The following is a 23258-nucleotide window of genomic DNA, read 5'->3' as shown; positions in this document are numbered from 1 at the left end:
GCTCATCACCCTGAACACACCATCCCCACTGTCAAACATGGTGGTGGCAGCATCACGGTTTGGGCCTGCTTTTCTTCAGCAGGGACAGGGAAGATGGTTAAAATTAATGGGAAGATGGATGGAGCACAGGAGACAGGACCATTCTGGAAGAAAACCTGATCGAGTCTGCAAAAGACCTGGGACGGAGATTTATCTTCCAACAAGACAATGATCCAAAACATAAAGCAAAATCTACAGTGGAATGGTTCACAAATAAACATATCCAGGTGTTAGAATGGCCAAGTCAAAGTCCAGACCTGAATCCAATGTGGAAAGAACTGAAAACTGCTGTTCACAAACGCTATCCATCCAACCTCACTGAGCTCGAGCAAAAATTTCAGTCCTTCGATGTGCAAAACTGATAGAGACATACCCATAAGCAACTTACAGCTGTAAACGCAGCAAAAGGTGGCGCTACAAACTATTAACTTAAGGGGGTTGAATAATGTTGCACGCCCAATTTTTCAGTTTTTTATTTGTTAAAAAGGTTTGAAATATCCAATAAATTTTGTTACTTTCACTTTTCACGATTGTGTCCCACTTGTTGTTGATTCTTCACAAAAGATTATTACAGATTTAAATCTTTAGGTTTGAAGCCTGAAATGTGGCAAAAGGTCGAAAAGTTCAAGGGGGCCGAATACTTTCGCAAGGCACTGTATATAATTAATTCAGGCAATCATACATTTACCAATTTTATATTTATATAAAAGTGTATATAGCCTACTACCCTACACACAAATAATATACACTTAAATTATGCTTATTTAAAATGTACTGTGCAGCTTTTAAATGGGTCAAGCAGATATGATAGATACGACAAAAAATATAGGCTTTTAATAATCTAATAATATATCATATTGGAGAGTTTTACCGTGCCTCCTGCTGTTTGAATACTGAATGGAGAATGATTGACAGCCGTAGAGGGAAAACGAGTTTCTGTAAACTTTTATTTAACGTTAGCTATGGAATGGCTTCAGATGACTTTGTGAAATTATAATCCGGAGCTTTAGCTAGCTGGCTAACGTTGCGTTCTCTCCTGCTGTGTTCAATGACTCGATTCATCAAACTGTAGCTAATGTTAGCTAAGCCTATGTCAACAGAGCTCCTGCTGGGTAACTTAGATATACCAAAAAATATTACAATTATTAAAACCATCACTCCAATCCAGGTGCGCTTTCAGCTCCTGATGGTGGTCTGCGCCCCTTGGTGTGCACGCTCTGGTCAGCACGAGTGCAAACTGCTTGTAACCCAATAAAGTAATGGTATTTCCCTCCAGAGAAATAAATTGGTAACGCAGGGCCCTTTGCGCTAATATTTTCATGCGCTCACGCTCGTTTCTGCCACACGCACCTGTCAATCCTGTCATGTACAACTGTTGGTGGTGCTAAAGGGTTTGGGTTAGAGAGACTTTATATTTCCAGTGGTAACACATGAGACCGTCTCTAACATCCGTATGCGATCCGTGTATCCGTTATCTTTCTGATGTACGCTTCTATGGACTACCATACACTCTCATGGTAGAAGAAGAAGAACCCCAATGGAGACAAGAGGACTCTCTGCCCCTAAACTGAACTAAAGTCCACAATAACTCCTGATAACAAACAGACCGAACATGAAACATATTTATTTGAAATGATAGGGTTTAAAATGCCTAATACATGTTTGGTGCAGAAGATCAAATGAAAAGTCCTTTCTTCTTTTTGGTTTTCTTTACAGTAGCAGCGCTTGCAGAAGTCTTTGGTCCTTCGGTCCAGTCGGGCAGTTTTCTCTTGGCTGGCTGACTCGTCGTCTGTGGAAATATTTATATTCATTTAGTTTTTTTAGTTCAAATTTATTAACAAACATCACAACTTTGCAGAAGTATAGATCACTGTTAGATGTCGCTGTAGATTAGCAGCACATTACTGTAAAAATCCACAGTACAATACTGCATCTGTATATTACAGTAAAATACTGCAGCTCATAATGCATTCTGGGTAATTTTTATTGAGCGGGAAACTTTTACAGTAAATTTTGGTCTCGCTGTAACCTCGCTGTAGCTTTGCTGTAACGTGTAACGAAAGTGTGCCACAACGTCATCACGTCAAATCACACAGAGCCCATCCTGGCTGCAGCTGGAGGAGGATAATCGATTTCTGGCAGTTTGGTAAGTTTTTAGTTTGGTTTATTTTATGTGTTTCATACAAAAAAATATTTTGTTTTTGTATTTTGCACAACAGTTTGTCACAGTGTTGTTTTAAACGTGGAATGAGAGAGATATGGTCGCCAACAAACGTTGCTTCTACCTCAGAAATTAAACTAAGTCAGCCCACTGCTTAAACCCGTTTTACACATCTCACTTAATATAGGATTATTTCAACCATTTATGAGGGTTTTGGTGAGTTTATTTTCTGTCAAATAGTTGAAGTTCGTTTATAATGGCAAGCTAGGTTAACCGACTTGTATTTGGTAATAGATAAACTCGCGTTTGTGTTCAAATAAAATAATCTTTGACCAATTCAACTAAGATTCCTCCTAAATAAATCTCATACGAAATAACAAAGTCACTGTAAAGTAGCCCACACAGCTACCATACTGCTTTACACAAAATGAAACGTCATATTTAACTGTGATGAGTGCGATCCATACAGATTTCATTACTAACAGATTTATAAATGTGTTTGCGGCGCTTATTTCTGTATTTACGGTATATCCGCAGAAGCAGATATGATGTTCTTTAGAGTGTTTTACATTCAGTTGGCCAAAAAGTTTTGTATGACAATATATTTGTAGCGATATTGCAAATCAATGCACGTACTTTGCTAAAGAGCGCTGCTGACTCCGCCTTTACGTAATGACGCTGTACGGAAAGAGCAGCGCGATCAGCTTTAAATGCATTTCCAAAAACACATTGACTTTCGCTACACCAACGGTATAGAAAATGCAATCCCAAATATTTGAACTCTTAATGTTAATGTATAGAGGGGAAAACATTTAAATGATCATTTTGCTACATTTTTGATTGACTATCTTAAGCGCATATAATAAACAGAATGGTTTCTAAATTTCAGCAAGTAACATATCATTATATATTTCTTCTTACAGCTCTAACGTCACAGTTTGGTCCACTTTTGCACCCTGGGCTTATGAGTCTCTGTAAGTATTCACCATGTATTTATAATACAACTTTTATTCAAATTTGTTTCTGGTTTTACTTCTGACTTTTTAGTAACACTTACAATAAGGTTATATTTGTTAACAAAGGATGTTAATACATTTTAACATTTGGCAATACATTTTTAAATCAATCAATTTATCTCTTTGTTCACATTAGTTAATTCATAATGAATTCTCAAATATTATTAATGTTGAAAAATATATTGTTCATTGTTAGTTCATATTATCTAAACCATTAATAAATGTTATGGAATAAAACCTTATAGTAAAGTGTTAATGAATTTTCTTTCACCATTTACTTCACAATTTGTACTTATTTCAATGGCTAACAGATTTTGTTATTTTTGGCTTTACAGTCTCACCATTGATATTTTGGCTGGATTTGGTCATTTTTAAACCAAGCAAGTCATCCCAGGATGTCCAGTTACAACTGCAAGTCATGTAGTTTCTCGACAAAAATACCCACACCCACACAACACTCTCACACAGCACCACACAACACTCTCACACACCCGCACACAACACTCTCACACACCCGCACACAACACTCTCACACCCGCACACAACACTCTCACACACACACACAACACTCTCACACAGCCCCACACAACACTCTCACACAGCCACACACAACACTCTTACACACCCACACACAACACTCTCACACAGCCACACACAACACTCTCACACACACACACAACACTCTAACACAGCCCCACACAACACTCTCACACAGCACCACACAACACTCTCACACACCCGCACACAACACTCTCACACACCCGCACACAACACTCTCACACCCGCACACAACACTCTCACACACACACACAACACTCTCACACAGCCCCACACAACACTCTCACACAGCCACACACAACACTCTTACACACCCACACACAACACTCTCACACAGCCACACACAACACTCTCACACACACACACAACACTCTAACACAGCCCCACACAACACTCTCACACAGCACCACACAACACTCTCACACACCCGCACACAACACTCTCACACACCCGCACACAACACTCTCACACCCGCACACAACACTCTCACACACACACACAACACTCTCACACAGCCCCACACAACACTCTCACACAGCCACACACAACACTCTTACACACCCACACACAACACTCTCACACAGCCACACACAACACTCTCACACACACACACAACACTCTAACACAGCCCCACACAACACTCTCACACAGCACCACACAACACTCTCACACACCCGCACACAACACTCTCACACAGCACCACACAACACTCTCACACACACACACAACACTCTCACACACCCGCACACAACACTCTCACACACCCGCACACAACACTCTCACACCCGCACACAACACTCTCACACACCCGCACACAACACTCTCACACACACACACAACACTCTCACACAGCCCCACACAACACTCTCACACAGCCACACACAACACTCTTACACAGCACCACACAACACTCTCACACACACACACAACACTCTCACACACCCGCACACAACACTCTCACACAGCACCACACAACACTCTCACACACACACACAACACTCTCACACACCCGCACACAACACTCTCACACACACACACAACACTCTCACACAGCCCCACACAACACTCTCACACAGCACCACACAACACTCTCACACACACACACAACACTCTCACACACCCGCACACAACACTCTCACACAGCACCACACAACACTCTCACACACACACACAACACTCTCACACACCCGCACACAACACTCTCACACAGCACCACACAACACTCTCACACACACACACAACACTCTCACACACCCGCACACAACACTCTCACACACACACACAACACTCTCACACAGCCCCACACAACACTCTCACACAGCCACACACAACACTCTTACACACCCACACACAACACTCTCACACAGCCACACACAACACTCTCACACACACACACAACACTCTAACACAGCCCCACACAACACTCTCACACAGCACCACACAACACTCTCACACACCCGCACACAACACTCTCACACACCCGCACACAACACTCTCACACCCGCACACAACACTCTCACACACACACACAACACTCTCACACACCCGCACACAACACTCTCACACCCGCACACAACACTCTCACACACACACACAACACTCTCACACAGCCCCACACAACACTCTCACACACCCGCACACAACACTCTCACACACCCGCACACAACACTCTCACACCCGCACACAACACTCTCACACACACACACAACACTCTCACACACCCGCACACAACACTCTCACACCCGCACACAACACTCTCACACACACACACAACACTCTCACACAGCCCCACACAACACTCTCACACAGCCACACACAACACTCTTACACACCCACACACAACACTCTCACACAGCCACACACAACACTCTCACACACACACACAACACTCTAACACAGCCCCACACAACACTCTCACACAGCACCACACAACACTCTCACACACCCGCACACAACACTCTCACACACCCGCACACAACACTCTCACACCCGCACACAACACTCTCACACACACACACAACACTCTCACACAGCCCCACACAACACTCTCACACAGCCACACACAACACTCTTACACACCCACACACAACACTCTCACACAGCCACACACAACACTCTCACACACACACACAACACTCTAACACAGCCCCACACAACACTCTCACACAGCACCACACAACACTCTCACACACACACACAACACTCTCACACACCCGCACACAACACTCTCACACACACACACAACACTCTCACACAGCCCCACACAACACTCTCACACAGCACCACACAACACTCTCACACAGCCACACACAACACTCTTACACACCCACACACAACACTCTCACACAGCCACACACAACACTCTCACACACACACACAACACTCTAACACAGCCCCACACAACACTCTCACACAGCACCACACAACACTCTCACACACACACACAACACTCTCACACACCCGCACACAACACTCTCATACACACACACACAACCCTCTCACACAGCCCCACACAACACTCTAACACAGCCCCACACAACCCTCTCACACAGCCCCACACAACACTCTAACACAGCCCCACACAACACTCTCACACAGCCCCACACAACACTCTCACACAGCCACACACAACACTCTCACACACCCGCACACAACACTCTCACACACAGCACTCTCACACAGCCACACACAACACTCTTACACACGACACTCAGTTTGAATGGAACATTTTAACTACAGACCAGTGTTTTCTTTGCCAGTGTTAGATGAATCCTGTCACTTTGTTGCTATTGTTTGTTTTGATATGTAATGTATGAATATTTTTGCTCACTTAAATGTTGTAATATATATAGTAGTCAACATTTGAAGTGGGTCAAAAAAGTTACAAGAATAGGTATTGTTCTCGCCTTTTTGATCCACTTTAAATGTTGACTACTGTACATAGTCATTATATGTTGTTAATGTAATACATCATTCTTCAATACTGTTTTAAATGTTTTAATACTTTTTGTTTCAATGAAATGATTCAATAAAAAATTTGCCTGGATTGCCTTTTGATTCATAATGTCAAGTATAGCAGTTTTATAATATTAATAACTACAGATTTATATCCAAACTAGCTAAAATATATAATAATATTTGTAATTATTGCCAATACGAATTAAATAGTAATTTGTCAATATAGGTATTACAGTAAATTGCAGTAAAAATATAGTAAAAATACAGTAAAGTACTGTGTTGTATCTATACAGCAATATTTTTTGTACTGTAGTAATCTATTACAGTACAGCACTGTAAATCAAAATACAGTAACTTACTGGCAACCGTGCTGCCAGTAAGTTACTGTAAAAATACAAGCAAATCGTTAACAGTGATGGTTTCATGAGACGCACACGCGCCTGATCAGAGCTTAACTTCCGCTCTGTGTTTAGTTATCAGGATAGTAATAAAACTAAATCTTTTGTATTAATATACATTTATATGACCATTTTATTGTATAATAATTCTATGGAATAAACAAATTGTTTAATTGTATTGTATATTAATTTGTAAGTGATAATGTTCAGAGAGCCGGTTGTTAAGCCCTTCAGTGTGATCGTGAAGCGGAGGGTCTTGTGTCTCACTGAAGGACTTTATTTCATGATAACAGACGGCTGCTTGAACATTATTCCTCTTATTACACGACTACTGGACACATGACATCAAACTGGACATGAAATATTTGATCAACTCATATATACTTCTGTGAGGAAAAGACCTTGAGTTTCAGTGTTGAGGTCAGAAACGATGTTCAAACGTCACAAACACGTAAATTGGTTTAATCGTTTGTAAATATAATGTCATGTATGTTATTAAAAGACATATTTATAGTTAATGTTTGTGTAATATTAAACTGCTCCTCTAAAATGATTGACAGCATGCGGCTACAGGGTGTTATTTGAAAAGAACAAACCCTTGGAATGTCGCGACTGGCCAATCAGAATCAAGCATTCAAATGAGCCGTGTAATAAAATGAAATCCTTTGTTCGTTGAAGGGGTCGTGTAACTTTGTAGTATTTAAAGGTTTAGCCAAGTAGCGTTTTTTTCTACTGCTCACTCAAAATAATCCTGGCTAGACATACTTATAACTTTCTAGCTAATGTCATTGACTTGCTTTTCTTTTGCTTGTTATCAGAAATAATCTACAGTGACGCTACTTTTTGTGGATGTCCACCGGTAGTTGCGTTTGGACCACAAAAGCATGAAAGCACAGTCATGTTTATATTGTTGCTTTGTAGAAAATATCAAATAAAACATAAATGACATGGTTTGGACACACAAACTGATCAAATGTCACAAAGTGAAATCAGGGTCAAGTCCTTTCCTTTCTTTAAAACTTTAGCTTCTCTATCACCATCACTGCTTGAAACATATTGCAGCGTTTATTGTAAATAGCTTACCAATGTGGGTCATTCTACTTTTAAAATTTGTGTTCCCTCATAATCTTCAGTTAAAATCTGGAAAAAGGCACTTCTGCCCTCAAATGATGCAAGTTACATGGCTTGGGCGGAGCATCTGTTAACTCCTCCCCTTCAACTGTCAGTCTGCTGCCAGTCCCATTTAAATATGCAACTTATGCAAACTTTTTATACATCCAATTTAATACAATCAAATCGCAGTAAAAAAACAAGCCACACCCACAATTTGTTCTCATTTGAAATTCCATTTCACTTGGAAATGTGTGAGAATACAGAATGTGAAAATGACATTTCACAGAAAACAAGACCTTTTTTATAAATAAATGATAAATCCCAACCATTGTGAATCAGGAAACAATTATTTACAAATGTTTGATCACATCTCATTTGTCAGATTTTGAATGCTGCTAAACGTTAACTTGAAGGCTTTCTGCTTTCGTTTCACTTTATCATTTTAATTTGAAAGCGAGTGTTTATGAGTATTGTTTGCAGTTAATGTGTGAGAGCAGCTCGTGTGGTGAGAATGTGTCTTACATGACACAGACAGCTGCATCAACAGAGGAAAACCCCTCGCTGAACATCCATCACAATCTCTCATAAACCATTTATCTGTCCCCCCAAATTTCATTTCCGCCCAGCGCCTCGGCGTCTCTCAATCTGTTGTGTCACATCATCAGTGTGAGTGCAGGAGTCTCATATTGATCTGCAGTTTGTGTCAGGGCACTACTGAAGCACATGAGGACATGTGTGTGTGAAACCAATGGACTGATGTTAAACAGATTTCAGCGGCTGCTTCGCTGTTGTGTGTGTGCTGAAATCCTGTCAGACTCAACTGAAGATCAGATGTCAAACGCGTGACACGGGTCACGACCTTTTGACCTTAAAGGCTTTGCGCTTGCGAGGGGAGGTGTCAGGTAATAGTTAGGGTCAGAGATCAAGCAGAGGTTAAAGACAGGTCGTCCAGGATTAACCAGCATGCATTAAGCAGGGAAAGACGTCTCGCCTCCATTGATTCTATCAAGACCTCAAGCGAACCGCAGGCTGAATTATGACCATCTGAATTATTCATCATTATTACACGGCTGCTTGGAACGCTTGATTCTGATTGGCCAGTCACGACATTTGCAGGTTCATTATTCCCAGATAACAACCTCTCAGAACTAATAACACACCGTAACCCGGATACAACAAATCATTTTGACTTGTTTTTTTGACAAATAAATATAAAAACGTCTTTTAATAACATTTATGTCATTATATAAACAAATGATTAAACCAATTAGCCTGTTCGTGACGTTTAAAAAAACGTTTCTTACTTTAACACTGTTATCGTGAAATAAGTGTGATACAAGAAAAATTCATTTCACTGACTGAAATGCAAATCAATTTATAAACTTATATAAAAAGAATTCTACAGATTTTTTTATATTCTCTCTCTATCAGTTGAAATAAACATACCATAAAAATGACTCTTCATTTCTTTGTAAGCAGCCAAACTTACAAAATCTGACCGCCCAAGTAAATGCATTGTGTGGGAAACGCTGTTATGCTTTAGGTATCATAACATCACATCTGACCTCAACAGGTGAATCACTGAAGAGATCCTGAGTGTCTTGGTCCAGGTTGTCCTGATTCCAGGAGGTTAAATTCATACCGCTGCTCAGAGGAGTCACGTCATATGACTTGAGCCGCCCATCAGAGCTGGAGCCCATATCCTCCTGCACACGATAACACAAACTCAACATCAAACACTGATGTCTGAGATCACATACATATATGCTGCTCTTATAACAGTGATCAGACTAACAGAAACACGCATCTGATCAACAGAAGGAACATGGCTGCACATCCTCGTGTGGTATTTGGTGAAGATGAAGACGGGAAATCAAATGAAACGAATCATACGGTATCAGTTCTGCGAGAAAAACACATGTGTCACCTGTGGCATTGGAAGGTCAATAAAGAGCTCATCTTCACTCTGATCCATGACATCTGACTGGCTCTGTGACTCCTCCATCACACGTCTGCTTTTATCCTACAGTCATCATAAAGACAAATGACCACCCCATAACATTACAGTCTGATAACCACATGAGCACATGTCTACAGCTGGCATCCGAATGAACTCTGACCCGTGAGATGTGAAACAGCGCCCTCTACTGTATGAAACAGACAGAGCTGAACATCACAGCGTGCGTTTGTTGCTGAACTCACCAGCGGCTCGATCCAGCTGATATCCTGATGTACAGATGATAAACCTTCTTTCTGGAGTTTACACACCGCCAGTCTCAGCAGAAAGTTGCTGATGTCATCAGGGACACGACTCCTGATGGCTTTAAAATCACTCATGTCTGATCGACACAACAACACACCACATACACTACAGGTCAAGAGTTATGAAACACTTACTCGTTCAAAACTGTGGAGATGCACAATTGAGATCATGATGTGACTATGAGGATCCATAAGAACTCTTATATTATAGTTCCTTTAAGAAAAATATTTAAGAAAACAACAAACTTATTTTTATCTACAAAATTAACTTCAAACCTTTAAAGCCACACCAACAGATAAACAGTTTTTTAGGATTATGGGAAACATGTTATGAACAGTAGCGGTGCATGAAGTGGGCAGGTACGCAGTTCTTCTCTATTTTAATCTTTATTGTACTTTCACTTTTTCTTGCATACCTGCACTTCTCTAATGTACCTGTACTTTGCCACTCCGAGTTAAAGTGAGTTTTGTCATGTTACAGCCTGTCTACAAACTATACCACATAATGACAATGAGAAGTTTGATTGAAATCTTTGCAAATGTATTAAAATGTAAAGAAGCACATGTACATCAGTATTTACAGCCTTTGCTCAATACTTTGTTGAAGCACCTTTGACACCAATAACAGCTCAAGTCTTGTTGAGTTTGATGCTACAAGCTTGTCACACCTTTTTTGGGGCAGTTTCTCTCATTCGTCTTTGCAAGATCTCTCAAGCTCCATCAGGTTGGATGGGGAGCGTTGGTGCAGATCTCTCCAGAGATGTTCAAGTCTGGGCTCTGGCTGCACTCAAGGACATTCACAGAGTTGTTCTGTAGCTACTCCTTTGTTATCTTGCCTGTGTGCTTACACTCATTGTCCTGTTGGAAGACCTTTGGCCCAGTCTGAGGTCCAGAGCGCTCTGGAGCAGGTTATCATCGAGGATGTCTCTGTACATTGCTGCATTCATCTTTCCCTCGATCTTGACTAGTCTCCCAGTTCCTGCCGCTGAAAAACATCACCACAGCATGATGCTGCCACCACCATGCTTCACTGTAGGGATGGTATTGGCCAGGTGATGAGCGGTGCCTGCTTTCCTCCAGGAATGAAGATTGCCATTCAGGCCAAAGAGTTCAATTTTTGTTTCATTGGACCAAAGAATTTTGTTTTAGTCCTTCAGGTGCCTTTTACTGGGGAGTGGCTTCCGTCTGGCCACTCTGCCATAGAACCTGATTGGTGGACTGCTGCAGAAATTGTTTTTCCTCTCTCCACAGATATGTGCTGGAGCTCTGTCAGAATGACCATCGGGTCCTACCTGACTAAGGCCCTTCTCCCCAATCGCTCAGTTTAGCCGGGCGGCATTGCGCATTGGGACCTTCAATGGTGCAGAAATGTTTCTGTACCCTTCCCCAGATCTGTGCCTTGATAGAATCCTGTCTCGGAGGTCTACAGACAATTCCTTGGACTTCATGGCTTGGTTTGTGCTCTGACCTGCACTGTTAGCTGTGGGACCTTATATAGACACGTGTATGCCTTTCCAAATCATGTCCATTTAACTGAATTTACCACAAGTGTACTCCAGTCAAGTTGTAGAAACATCTCAAGGAATATCAATGGAAACAAGAGGCACCTGAGCTCAATTTTGAGTGTTATGGATTCATATATACACATATATACTTATGAATGTGCTTTTTTCTTTTTTAATTTCTAACAAATTTGCTGTAACATGACAAAATGTGGAAAAAGTGAAGCGCTGTGAATACTTTGTGTGTGTGTGTGTGTGTGTGTGTGTGTGTGTGTGTTTGACCTGAGTTGAGTGGAGAAGATGTGATGATGTTTGTGATGGTTTTATAGATGGACGGTGAGAGTCCAGCTCTCTGGGTGTCGACGGGACAGTTCATCTTCTGAGCCTGTAACAGGTGAGACTCCACCACAGCCACGGGCACAGAGCGAACGTCTGCCACCTGCCTCTATACAACACAACACACGTCACACACTGATCAACACCAGACATGAGATACATGCAGTGATGTCATACCAGAGTCTTGTGCTCCGTCTGAAAGAGTCTGTGTGTGACCGACACGCTGTCCGGTAGAGACTGACACACAGAATCACGGCTGGACTCTGACTGGACGTCTGCAACAGAACTGCTGGACACGTTCACCTGATACACACACACACACACTCGACTGAACAATACTGATATCATAATAAGATCCTGAAGAAAAATCCCACTGACCTGTAGTGTGTGTGTGTGACAGAAAGTCTTGATGATGTCAATCAGAGGAGTCAGCATGGCCGCTTTAGCTTCTGAAACTCCATCCAGCTGTTTGAAGCTGCTGACGGTACACGGCCTGACAGAGACAGAGTCAGCACACGTGCCTCACATCACACTGATCTCACACATGAACAGGTGAGATACCTTGTTTTGGCCATGTCCAGCAGGATCTTATTGGTGGCCAGTAGAGCCGGTGGGATGTTTTTCAGACCGGCTAACTTCTGACGCTCACAAACCAGCTTACCGTACAGCTCCGACTACACAACAACACAAACACAACCAGTGAGATTCTACACTCACACTGCAGTTACTAACCCTACAGTACACAGGATTACATTTACAAATGATGAGATCAGATTGTGTGTGTGTCTTGTCTATTGTCTGAATGTAAACAGGTTTTCCTCATGGACGGTGTGCATCTATCACAGAGGAGCTTATCAAATATACAAATGACAGTATTGTGTGTATGTGATGTACCTGTAGTTGTATTTCTCCGGGAGACACGGCTGGTGTTTGAGGTTTAACAACAGTAGTGTGTGAGGCTGATCTACACACACACACAGAACATCAATTATTCACCTTTAAACAAATCTTACACAATCAGAGCAAACTTGCTAGAACAGAAAAACATGATGAGCCGTCATAACAATCATTTCATTACTTTAGGAATGTGCTTCACATTTATTTCAATACTGTGATGTAGTGTTATACACACACACACACACACACTTGCATATGTGGTTTACGAGGACTCTCCATAGACTTAATGATTTTTATACTGTACAAAACTGTATATTTTATACCCTAGATCTAACCATCACATAAAACTTTTGCCATTTTGATCTCTTTACAAAATCATCATTTAGTATGTTTGTCAATCAATTTGGGGACACAGGAAGTGTTTATGTTGTTATACACATGTTATTATTCAAATGAACCATGTATACACACACAGATCAATGACGTCATCTGTTGTTTGTTGTTATAGTTGATGTTATGATGTAAGGGTTACAGTACAGATGATGCTGCTGTGATTCATACCTGCAGGATACACCCCCTTTCTCCATCACATGACGGATGTCCACTCCAGAACTGACCTTTGACCTCTGAGATGAAATGAGAGTTGGTTTAGCAGATGTTCAGAGACATGAGCATTTGTAAACATGTTGATTCTACTGACCTGTGTGAAATCTGACTGTTTACTGGAAGTGTTAGACTCCGTCGGTGCCACATGTGACATCCTCCTGCAGCACACAAGGAACATTAAAGATATGAGCACTTTGAATTAGAGCTTAAAGATTGCCCGATCCTAACATTATTAAGTGTGTGTTAGTACTAGTGTAAATGTGTGTGGTGACGGGTGATGGTTTTACCGCGGTACAGACACTCTGCTGTACAGATCTCTGTTGGGTTGCAGCAGAAGTTTTCTGTGTTTCTCATTTTCAGCATCATTTAGCCACGATCTGCCCTGAAACATGAACATTCACACACACATTTATAAGAACGCAACCGTGTGTTTCTGGTGAAGAATGTGAATGATGGAGGAGCATCAGTCAGTCAGTCAGTGGTTCAGTTTCACTTCACGTCTTCTTCACATGTATACGTTCATGAAGATAAACATTAACAATACCTTCGGTGTGAGTTTACAGAGGGTGGCGAACTTGTTGTGACCCGTAGCTTCCATCAGATATTGTTCAGCTATGAGTTCTCGTCCGAGAGCTTTCCACCAACACTCTGAGATGTCCTTACCAATGCCAAAGTGTGAATGTATACGATAGCGATCGGGTACACGCTGAGAGTTCTGACACAAACACAACATAAACTCTGACTGTTAGACTGTCTGTAAGACTTTTCAGATGAATAACTGAGTAACGTGCTGACTCACTGAGCCCCGCAGGAAGAGAATGGGCGCGGTGATGCCAAACCTCTCCTCCATGATCCTGATGGCCTTCATCAGCTGATACGAACACAAGCCGAAGTCCTGCTGGAGCCCGTCTGCATCACCCGCCTGCACACTGAACACAAACACATCCCATCATCACAGGAGCTGCGACGAGAGAGAGAGAGAGAGAGAGAGAGAGAGAGAGAGAGAGAGAGAGAGAGAGAGAGAGAGAAAGAGAAAGAGAACGAGAGAGAGAGAGAGAAAGCTCACTCACCCCGACCTGCAGTTATCACAACACTGACCACTACCCAGAATGCCAGACGTCACCTTCCTCAGACGCTTGTCTTCAAAATGAGACAAAATCAATCTGCAACACACTTCATCATAAATGACACTAAACCACAAACATCTCACACAACCTTTCTGTGCATATTTCACCTCAAAATACATGAAATACTTACAGACTGTTATCTAAAGAAACTCAAGTTATTTCATCAGTGTGTGTGAGAACGGAACCCACAAACCCCTCAGCTGCCAAAACACCTCATTCTGCATTCACATGTTTTATTGTAGTGTTATTCATATTTTGAATTTGATTTTTATTTATTTATTAACATTTTTATAATTGTATCACTTTTTTTAAACACTGCTTTTTAGGTTTATTGTATTTTTATTTCAATGTTAGTTTTAGACTTCATTTAATGAACAGTATCATTCACTTCTTTAGACAACATTTCTGTTTGGGTAAATATTTGATTTGAATCTAATGTTCTAGTCAACTGTAATAATATTCTTGACGGTGAAGATTCTCTAATGACTGCGAGGTGAAATATTCAAGACAAACATCACTTACTTTCGTCTGCATTTGGTGGAATTGAGATATTTCTCCATTTTGGCCATCATGCTGATTTTATAATCTCTGAAGCGTTCACTTCTGGACTGGTTGAGAATGAATCTGCAGTGAACACAAAGCAGAAAGTTCATCTCAGTAAGCAGACATCTTTTATAAAAGCGGCTGAAATGAAGACGTCACGTCACCGGTTCAGTGCCATGTCTGCAGACGTCCATAAGACGTGACATGAGCTGGACAGACCGTCTCGACCGGCTCTCCCGATCTCCTGATAATATGACTCCATCTCTTTAGGAGCTCCGTAATGAATCACCTTCCTGATGTCAGACTTATTGATGCCCATGCCGAACGCCACCGTGGCCACCACGCACTGAAGAACAAACGCCGTCACATATCACCTCAGTCTGATAAGGGTTCTTTAGCGTATGAGCGGCCGTTCACCTGAATCTCGTCTCTCATGAACTGATGTTGAGTTTCTCTTCTCTGTTTGATGCTCAGACCAGCGTGATAAAGTCCACACAGGACGCCCAGCTTACACAGCGCCGCCGTCACACGCTCCGCCTCTTTCTTAGACGGACAGTACACGATGGTAGAGCCCTCGAACTCCAAACCCCCCCTCACAAAACAAGACATCAGGTTACAGTCAGACATTACTATAATAAACATCAAACTAATACTAAAATGAAGATCTACCCTTTCTTTTTAATGAGGAATTGTTTGAGGTCCTGAATAACGTCTGCACTTTTGCGACTGACGTCCAGATAGAGGTTGGGCCGATCAAACGAGGTGCAGGTCATGATGGGATTGACCAGGTGAAGACTCTTCACGATGTCATCACGGATAGATGGACTCGCGGTGGCTGTCAGAGCCAAAATAGGAACCTTAAATAAAAAAAGTTTTTTCAAATCACCTGACTGAGCAAAATCAACGAACATCAGCTGCAGACGCTTGGTACACTACTGATACACCCCTAATGAGTGTTCTCTGTACACACTGACATACCTCAGGGAGATTCTTCTTGAGTTTGCCCAGGTCACGGTACGCACTTCTGAAGTCATGACCCCACTGAGAGATACAATGAGCCTCGTCCACAGCGATCAGAGATAAACCTACACACACACACAGAGGTGTGAGCTTCAGTCACACACTCACCTCATTCACTAAACAGTGTGATCTATACCGATGGTGCGGTTGAGCTGAGCGAGCAGAGGAAGGTTTCCAGAGCAAAACTCAGGTGTCATGTACACCACTCTGAACTGACCCCTGGTGAGACACACACACACAGAGACTGACGGTCAGAACACTGGATGTGTGTATGTGTCACTGTATGTTGTGATGCAAGCGTCTACACACCTCTTCACATCTTCAGACAGATTTCTGGTCTGAGCGGATCCAAGAAAACAAGCGGGAATGTTTGACATTCTGAAACAGACACACAGATGTTTGAGGAGCGTGTCAGACGTCACTGTCAGATGAGTCAGTAGAGGATGTGACGTACTGTAAGTGAAGCACCTGGTCCTCCATGAGAGCGATGAGAGGAGAAATCACCACACTGATGTTCTGACAGTACACCGGAGGAAACTGAAAACACAAACTCTTCCCATAACCTCACACACACACACACACACACACACACATTACAAAATGCGTGAGATAAAGGACTTTCTGCTAAATCATTCACACCATTATTTCTGCATACCAGTTGCCATCACGACAAGATTATCCCTCCTGTCCTCAAGAACCGACTGAATCACTTTCCACTGAACCCTGAAGAACAAGTGTCAGGTGAGAGATATAACACACATGCACACGGACAACAGCTCACGAGTGCTCTGAACTTACGGTTTGAAGTTGTGATGGCCAAAATACATTTTCAGACATTTAATCTGTTCAGCTGGTGGGACATCTGAATCGAAACATCACACAAAAACAAAATCAGTTCTTCTGATCATACAGATGATGTGAGGTGAGCACACGCTGTTTCTAACATGCACATAAACACCAACCAAACAACTCCTCCTCGTCTTCTTCAACATCCTCATCTTCATCTTCAGCAGCAGACTGTTTGTGTTCATCAGTCACTCTCTCCACATCATCAGCACACTGATGAGAGAAACATCAGCAAACCTCAGACTCTCTCAGAATCGACATGTGTCTGATCATCATGTGTGTATGTGTTCAGTCATTTCAGAAGCATGTGTGTGTGTGCATAACTCCTCACAGACACCACAAACCCCACAGGAAACTTTACATGTGTGTGTGTGTGTGTTCACCTTCATCATTTCATCATCCAGATCTTCATCCCTCTTGTTCTGGGCCGACTGCTCTTGAGTCTGAACACAATCATCACCATCAATGAAAATCAGCCAGTCCATAAGAAGGTGATATCAGAACACAATGACACAAAGCGTCACACAACACCTGGAAAGCTAAGATCCACTCCTCATCCATCTGCTCCTGTCTGGCCTGCATCTCCAGCATCTGTCGCTCGTCCTCAGACATCACACACTGTGTGTCAGGCTTCTGACTCGTCTCTTCTGCTGTCCACGTGTCGCTCTTCAACAAACATGATCTCAGAGACTGAAGAGTGTGAGAGAGATCATCCAACAGCTTCACAGCCCTGCAGGATCACACAAACCTTCATCAGACGCCATCAGGCACAGATCAAACACACGCTACAAACACAGACCTGCTCCAGCAGCTCACGTCCTCTGGAAACCCATCAGCCAGATCTCGGAGATCACCGGACATCTGATAAACTCTCTGCTTTAAATCAGCGGCTGAAGATCTTGAGCGCTCTGTTCTCACAAACACATCGTACAACATCAGTACCACACACACACACACACACACACAATTCATGAAGAGAGTGACTCACCAGACTCCATCATGACGTGTAGTTTGTTATAAATGAGGAATCCAGCCTGTAAGGACACATCGTGAGAGGTGAAACGTGTGTGTGTGTGTATGTGTGTGTGATGATGTTGATGTGCACTCACGTAAGCGTCTGTGGCGGCGTATCTCTTCTGTTCTTCTGTCAGACTGAAGTCGTCCCACTGACTGCAGCGCACGTGCTTCTCTTTATAAAGCTGTTTCTTCAACAAGTGCTTCACCAACCCGTCCAGACTCCATTTCTCACTGCATCTCAACTACAACACACACACACAACCACCTGATCTGTACATTCACTGAATATCATCAGAAACGTTTAGTCATTTTAAACCTGTATGACGACTTTCTTCAGCAGAACACAAAAGAAGATATTTTGAAGAATGAGGTTAACAGGCCCCGTTGACTTGCATTGAAGTGATTGGAGTCCAGATGCTGTTCAGATACCAACTTTCTTCAAAATATCTTCTTTTGTGTCCTGCGGAAGAAAGTGCAAAACAAAGTGACGTCTCTCATGGTGTGATTTACATGCTCATTAACTGTGTGTTTTGACATGAAACACAATCAATCCAACTCATTTCATCCGGACCCGTATGTAACATTGCCATTCAAAATATTGGTGAGGGTTTCCTCAGACTCAGCGCTCATAGGAGTGGTCAGATACTTACAGGAGTGTGATGGAAACCATCGACTCTTACACTGTAAGGTTATCTGATCATTTAGACGTTTGCAGTGGTTTGCAAATATAACTCAAAAAGCAACTTGTTTCAGAGGTTGTGTCCTCCAGAGGTCACATTAACAGGCCCTATTGCTCTCTCGTTTAAATTACTGTCATTTATTATAAACCAAAACACAGGATGCATAATTCAGAGTGGAATAACTGGCAATAGCGTTGTTTTTCGGACAAACCAATTATGAACTTAGCATGTTTCCTAAATGTCCACAAACATATTATGGTATTGTTTTGATTTAATACAGTAAAATTATTACATACCGCTCCTTTACATGATTCTACTCCAGTTAAAAGTGAAAATATCTACAGGTTTGGAGATATAAAAGTGTAGGGAAATTTCTGGTAAACTCTCCTCAAGCGCACTTTTGTATCTCATTATTGGTACTGCTAGATCTTAGTGCTGCATTCGACACCATTGACCACAGCATGCTCCTACATAGACTTGAAAATGATGTCGGTATTAAGGAAATAGCTTTGAAATGGCTTAGATCTTATTTATGCGACCGTTTTCAATATGTAGCAATAAACAATGAGGTATCACGCAAATCGAAAATCCAGTACCACAGGGCTCAGTCTTAGGGCCTATGCTCTTCGCATTATACATGCTACCTCTAGGAGATATAATAAAGCGACACGGAGTTAGCTTTCACTGTTATGCTGATGATACGCAACTTTATATTTCCTCGAAGCCTCATGAAACACAGCAATTCCATCAAATAGTGGAATGCATAGTCGATATAAAAAAGTGGATGAGTAACAATTTCTTATTACTGAACTCGGACAAATTTGAAGTGTTACTTGCGTTTTTCCATCTTAAAAATATATCTAAACTACGTCATATGCTGTCACCATCAGACGCAGAGAAGCTTATTCATGCCTTTATGACATCAAGACTAGATTACTGTAATGCACTATTAGGTGGTTGCCCTGCAGGCCTGTTACAAAAACTCCAACTGGTCCAAAATGCGGCAGCTCGAGTTCTTACACGTACAAAAAAGTATGAGCATATTAGCCCGGTTCTGTCAACCTTGCACTGGTTACCTATAAAGCATCGCATTAACTTCAAAATCTTGCTTATTGCCTATAAATCCTTGCATGGTTTAGCTCCTCACTACTTGAGAGAACTTCTCACGTATTACAGTCCATCACGTGCACTGCGCTCTCAGGTGTCAGGTCAAGGGCAGGCGGCAGATCCTTTTCCTATCTAGCGCCTAAACTTTGGAACAGTCTTCCCTGCACTGTCCGGGAGGCAGACACACTCTGTCAGTTTAAATCTAGACTGAAGACGCATCTTTTTAATCTTGCATACACTACACTATCATAATATATATATTTCAAAGATCTAGACTGCACTAGTTAGATCAACCGAAACCAGGGACACTTCCAATAACAACTGATGCTTTGGTTGCATCAAAGAGTGCAGAACAGTACTCTACTCTCAGCCAGTCTTGTCTCATTGTTCAAAGGTTACCAGAGCGGGCAGGACGCAGTCCAAGGTTACCTGAGCGGGCAGGATGCAGTCCAAGGTTACCTGAGCGGACAGGATGCAGTCCAAGGTTACCGGAGCGGGCAGAACGCAGTCCAAGGTTACCGGAGCAGACAGGATGCAGTCCAAGGTTACCAGAGCGGGCAGAACGCAGTCCAAGGTTACCGGAGCGGACAGGATGCAGTCCAAGGTTACCAGAGCGGGCAGGACGCAGTCCAAGGTTACCAGAGCGGGCAGGACGCAGTCCAAGGTTACCGGAGCGGGCAGGATGCATTCCAAGGTTACCAGAGCGGGCAGGACGCAATCCAAGGTTACCTGAGCGGGCAGGATGCAGTCCAAGGTTACCGGAGCGGGCAGGACGCAGTCCAAGGTTACCGGAGAGGGCAGGACACAATCCATTCCCAGACCTGACAAATGCTGGACGAAGGACGTGGCGACTCTGCAAATCTTCAGCCGCTATTAGATTATTAATGATAATTTTAAACCTAACTTTGTTTTTTATTTTGCCTTGTTGTGCAGCACTGTTGAGCTTGTGCAGAGGCAGCAGTTTTTGTCAGAGGGGAACTGGAATCCCCTGGTTAGGCCTTGTTTCACTCTGAGGTTTCTCCTCCAATGGAGTTTTGGGTTCCTCGCCACCGTTTTCATACTGTTTTACACTGTTTGCCTGGCCGGGGGGCTGCTAGAATTTGATAGTCTTATTTAATTAACACTGCATATAGGAATTTATTGTGTGTCTGATATTTGACCTGTGTTTTGACTTCCATAACCTTTTATGTTTTACTTAGTCAATGTTTTCTTGTACAGCTGCTTTGTAACAATGAAAATTGTAAAAAGCGCTACATAAATAAAGCTGACTTGACTTGACTTTCAGTTTAATAGTGAAAGTGTACTCACAGTATTATTGGCCAGATCAGACAGCTCCAGCACATTCTTCAGTTTAGTGTCATAATCGGATAATAATTTCCACTTGTCTCCCTCGATTCCCACGCCAACCTTCACGATGCTCTCGTCTTCCAGAAAGGCCTTTAAGCCGGGCGGAAAGCCTGAGATGAGATGAGACAAAGATAAGCTGAAGATCAGAGAATGGTGTGAAGAGAGCGCGAGTCTGATCTCACCTGACATCGAGGAGATGTGGAACAGATAACATTTCTCCTCTGACGCACACAACTGAACCACAGCCACTTTCTTTGACTTTCCTTTAGTAAAGCTGGGCGGCCATTCAACATCGAAGCCCACCACTGAATCACACGACAAACATGATCTGCATCACACAAACAACCACACACATACATATCAAGATCGTGATGCTGATGATCCAATTCAATTCAATTTTGATTATATAGCGCTTTTCACAATGTGCATTGAAAATAAGAAAAACACATTAACTTGTTTTTTATATTAACTTATAATAGACCTAGTAAATAATATCTAATGTCTGCATCTCCCGGTGGTTTATTTAGCATATTTAGCATTGAAGTGAATGCTTGGCTGTAAAGATGTGTCTTTAATCTAGATTTAAATTGGGCGAGTGTGTCTGATCCTGGAATAATATCAGGAAGGTTATTCCAGAGTTTAGGTGCTACGTATGAGAAAGCTCGACCCCCTTTGGTGGATTTAGTTATTCTAGTTATTCAAAAGTCCTGAGTTTAGAGATCTTAGAGAGCGTGATGGGTTGTAGTCTAGAATATTTCGTAATTTGACAACATTTCTTAGGTGGATAAGGGTTGTTTTTGTGACATTTGAGACATGATGATCAGACACTATACATTGTTCTAGTTAAAAGCTTCATATTCTCTTGTCACACTGAGTACTCTGTGTATTCACATTTTAATAAATGTCACACGTAAAATATTATATTAAAATATACTTCACAGCCAATATTCATTTCATGTTATGTATGATTAATAAAGCTTGCTTAAGCATCATGGCTTTGCTTTTTCGCCCCACATGCAATGGGATTGACAGTTTTAAATGTTTACGGCAAGGCCGTATTTTTTTTAAATGAATGCTTTTAGACATGTCATACCTTATTTTAAATAAATTAAAAGGATTCCAGTGTTTTTAGGAAATCACGTTTAACATCTGGAAACGAAGATTTCGTGACAATCACCCTGTCAATGTTTTAGTTGCATGCAGATGGCAGAGAGACTGTTGTTTTATTTTCGTTTGATAATTTCCAGTTTTAAATAATATTTTAATCTCATTTTAATTGGTTTTGTGAATTTAAATCATTATTTTGCAAATCAAACAGCACATGATTTACATTTCTATTCAATATTGTCCAAGTTAGCAGCCAACTTATTAACAATGGATACTTCTTTCTGAATTTCAAAACATTTCTGTGTCTTTCTCCATAAAAAAAAGGAAATTATGTTTATTTTGGCCCTTTTCCATTGTGAACCTGACGGTGCACTTCCCCTTCAATTATTCCCGTCATGTATTCCTAAATATATTTTACCTCAAATCTTCTGACAGAAACGAGCAGTCGTGTTTTTCCCGGCTGTACACGACCGTTCCACTAAACTCCAAGTAAAGAAGAGAATCTTCCAGAACATTCTTCTTATACGCTCCTAATGTCTGTGAAAACACAGCAAATGTGAATTCAAGTGTGCGTCAATCGTCTGAGATCAGTGTGTGTCTGTGATGATGACACTACAA

General features: G+C 41.9%; 1 protein-coding gene across 3 annotated transcripts in view; it reads right to left on the bottom strand.

The window, feature by feature from the left end:
* Positions 1-1647: 1647 nt before the first annotated feature.
* The window catches only part of wrn (WRN RecQ like helicase), a 29062-nt gene continuing 7451 nt past the window's right edge, over positions 1648-23258 (bottom strand). Inside the window, exons 3-36 of one of the 3 annotated variants that reach the window (XM_079448004.1) lie at positions 23059-23177; positions 21716-21861; positions 21495-21643; positions 18492-18641; positions 18371-18416; positions 18182-18290; positions 17914-18112; positions 17766-17825; positions 17499-17595; positions 17335-17398; positions 17192-17259; positions 16991-17099; positions 16846-16914; positions 16673-16755; positions 16495-16601; positions 16186-16373; positions 15934-16108; positions 15681-15862; positions 15496-15597; positions 14917-15009; positions 14646-14775; positions 14391-14561; positions 14134-14228; positions 13941-14004; positions 13802-13866; positions 13238-13307; positions 12905-13017; positions 12722-12836; positions 12521-12646; positions 12290-12452; positions 10446-10582; positions 10171-10266; positions 9809-9949; positions 1648-1828 (exon numbers count right to left, since the gene is read on the bottom strand). In XM_079448004.1, coding sequence (XP_079304130.1) covers positions 1715-1828; positions 9809-9949; positions 10171-10266; positions 10446-10582; positions 12290-12452; positions 12521-12646; positions 12722-12836; positions 12905-13017; positions 13238-13307; positions 13802-13866; positions 13941-14004; positions 14134-14228; positions 14391-14561; positions 14646-14775; positions 14917-15009; positions 15496-15597; positions 15681-15862; positions 15934-16108; positions 16186-16373; positions 16495-16601; positions 16673-16755; positions 16846-16914; positions 16991-17099; positions 17192-17259; positions 17335-17398; positions 17499-17595; positions 17766-17825; positions 17914-18112; positions 18182-18290; positions 18371-18416; positions 18492-18641; positions 21495-21643; positions 21716-21861; positions 23059-23177 — 3915 coding nt within the window. In that variant the 3' untranslated portion in view covers positions 1648-1714. Of the gene's footprint in view, positions 1829-9808; positions 9950-10170; positions 10267-10445; positions 10583-12289; positions 12453-12520; positions 12647-12721; positions 12837-12904; positions 13018-13237; positions 13308-13801; positions 13867-13940; positions 14005-14133; positions 14229-14390; positions 14562-14645; positions 14776-14916; positions 15010-15495; positions 15598-15680; positions 15863-15933; positions 16109-16185; positions 16374-16494; positions 16602-16672; positions 16756-16845; positions 16915-16990; positions 17100-17191; positions 17260-17334; positions 17399-17498; positions 17596-17765; positions 17826-17913; positions 18113-18181; positions 18291-18370; positions 18417-18491; positions 18642-21494; positions 21644-21715; positions 21862-23058; positions 23178-23258 lie in introns of those variants that run through there. The other 2 variants (XM_079448005.1, XM_079448006.1) reach the window with 2 other exon arrangements.

This window comes from Barbatula barbatula (genome assembly GCF_947034865.1).
Source record: "Barbatula barbatula genome assembly, chromosome: 24".
Lineage (NCBI taxonomy): Eukaryota > Metazoa > Chordata > Actinopteri > Cypriniformes > Nemacheilidae > Barbatula > Barbatula barbatula.
The sequence above is the reverse complement of the archived record's forward strand: the minus strand, read 5'-3'. Positions and strand labels throughout refer to the sequence as shown.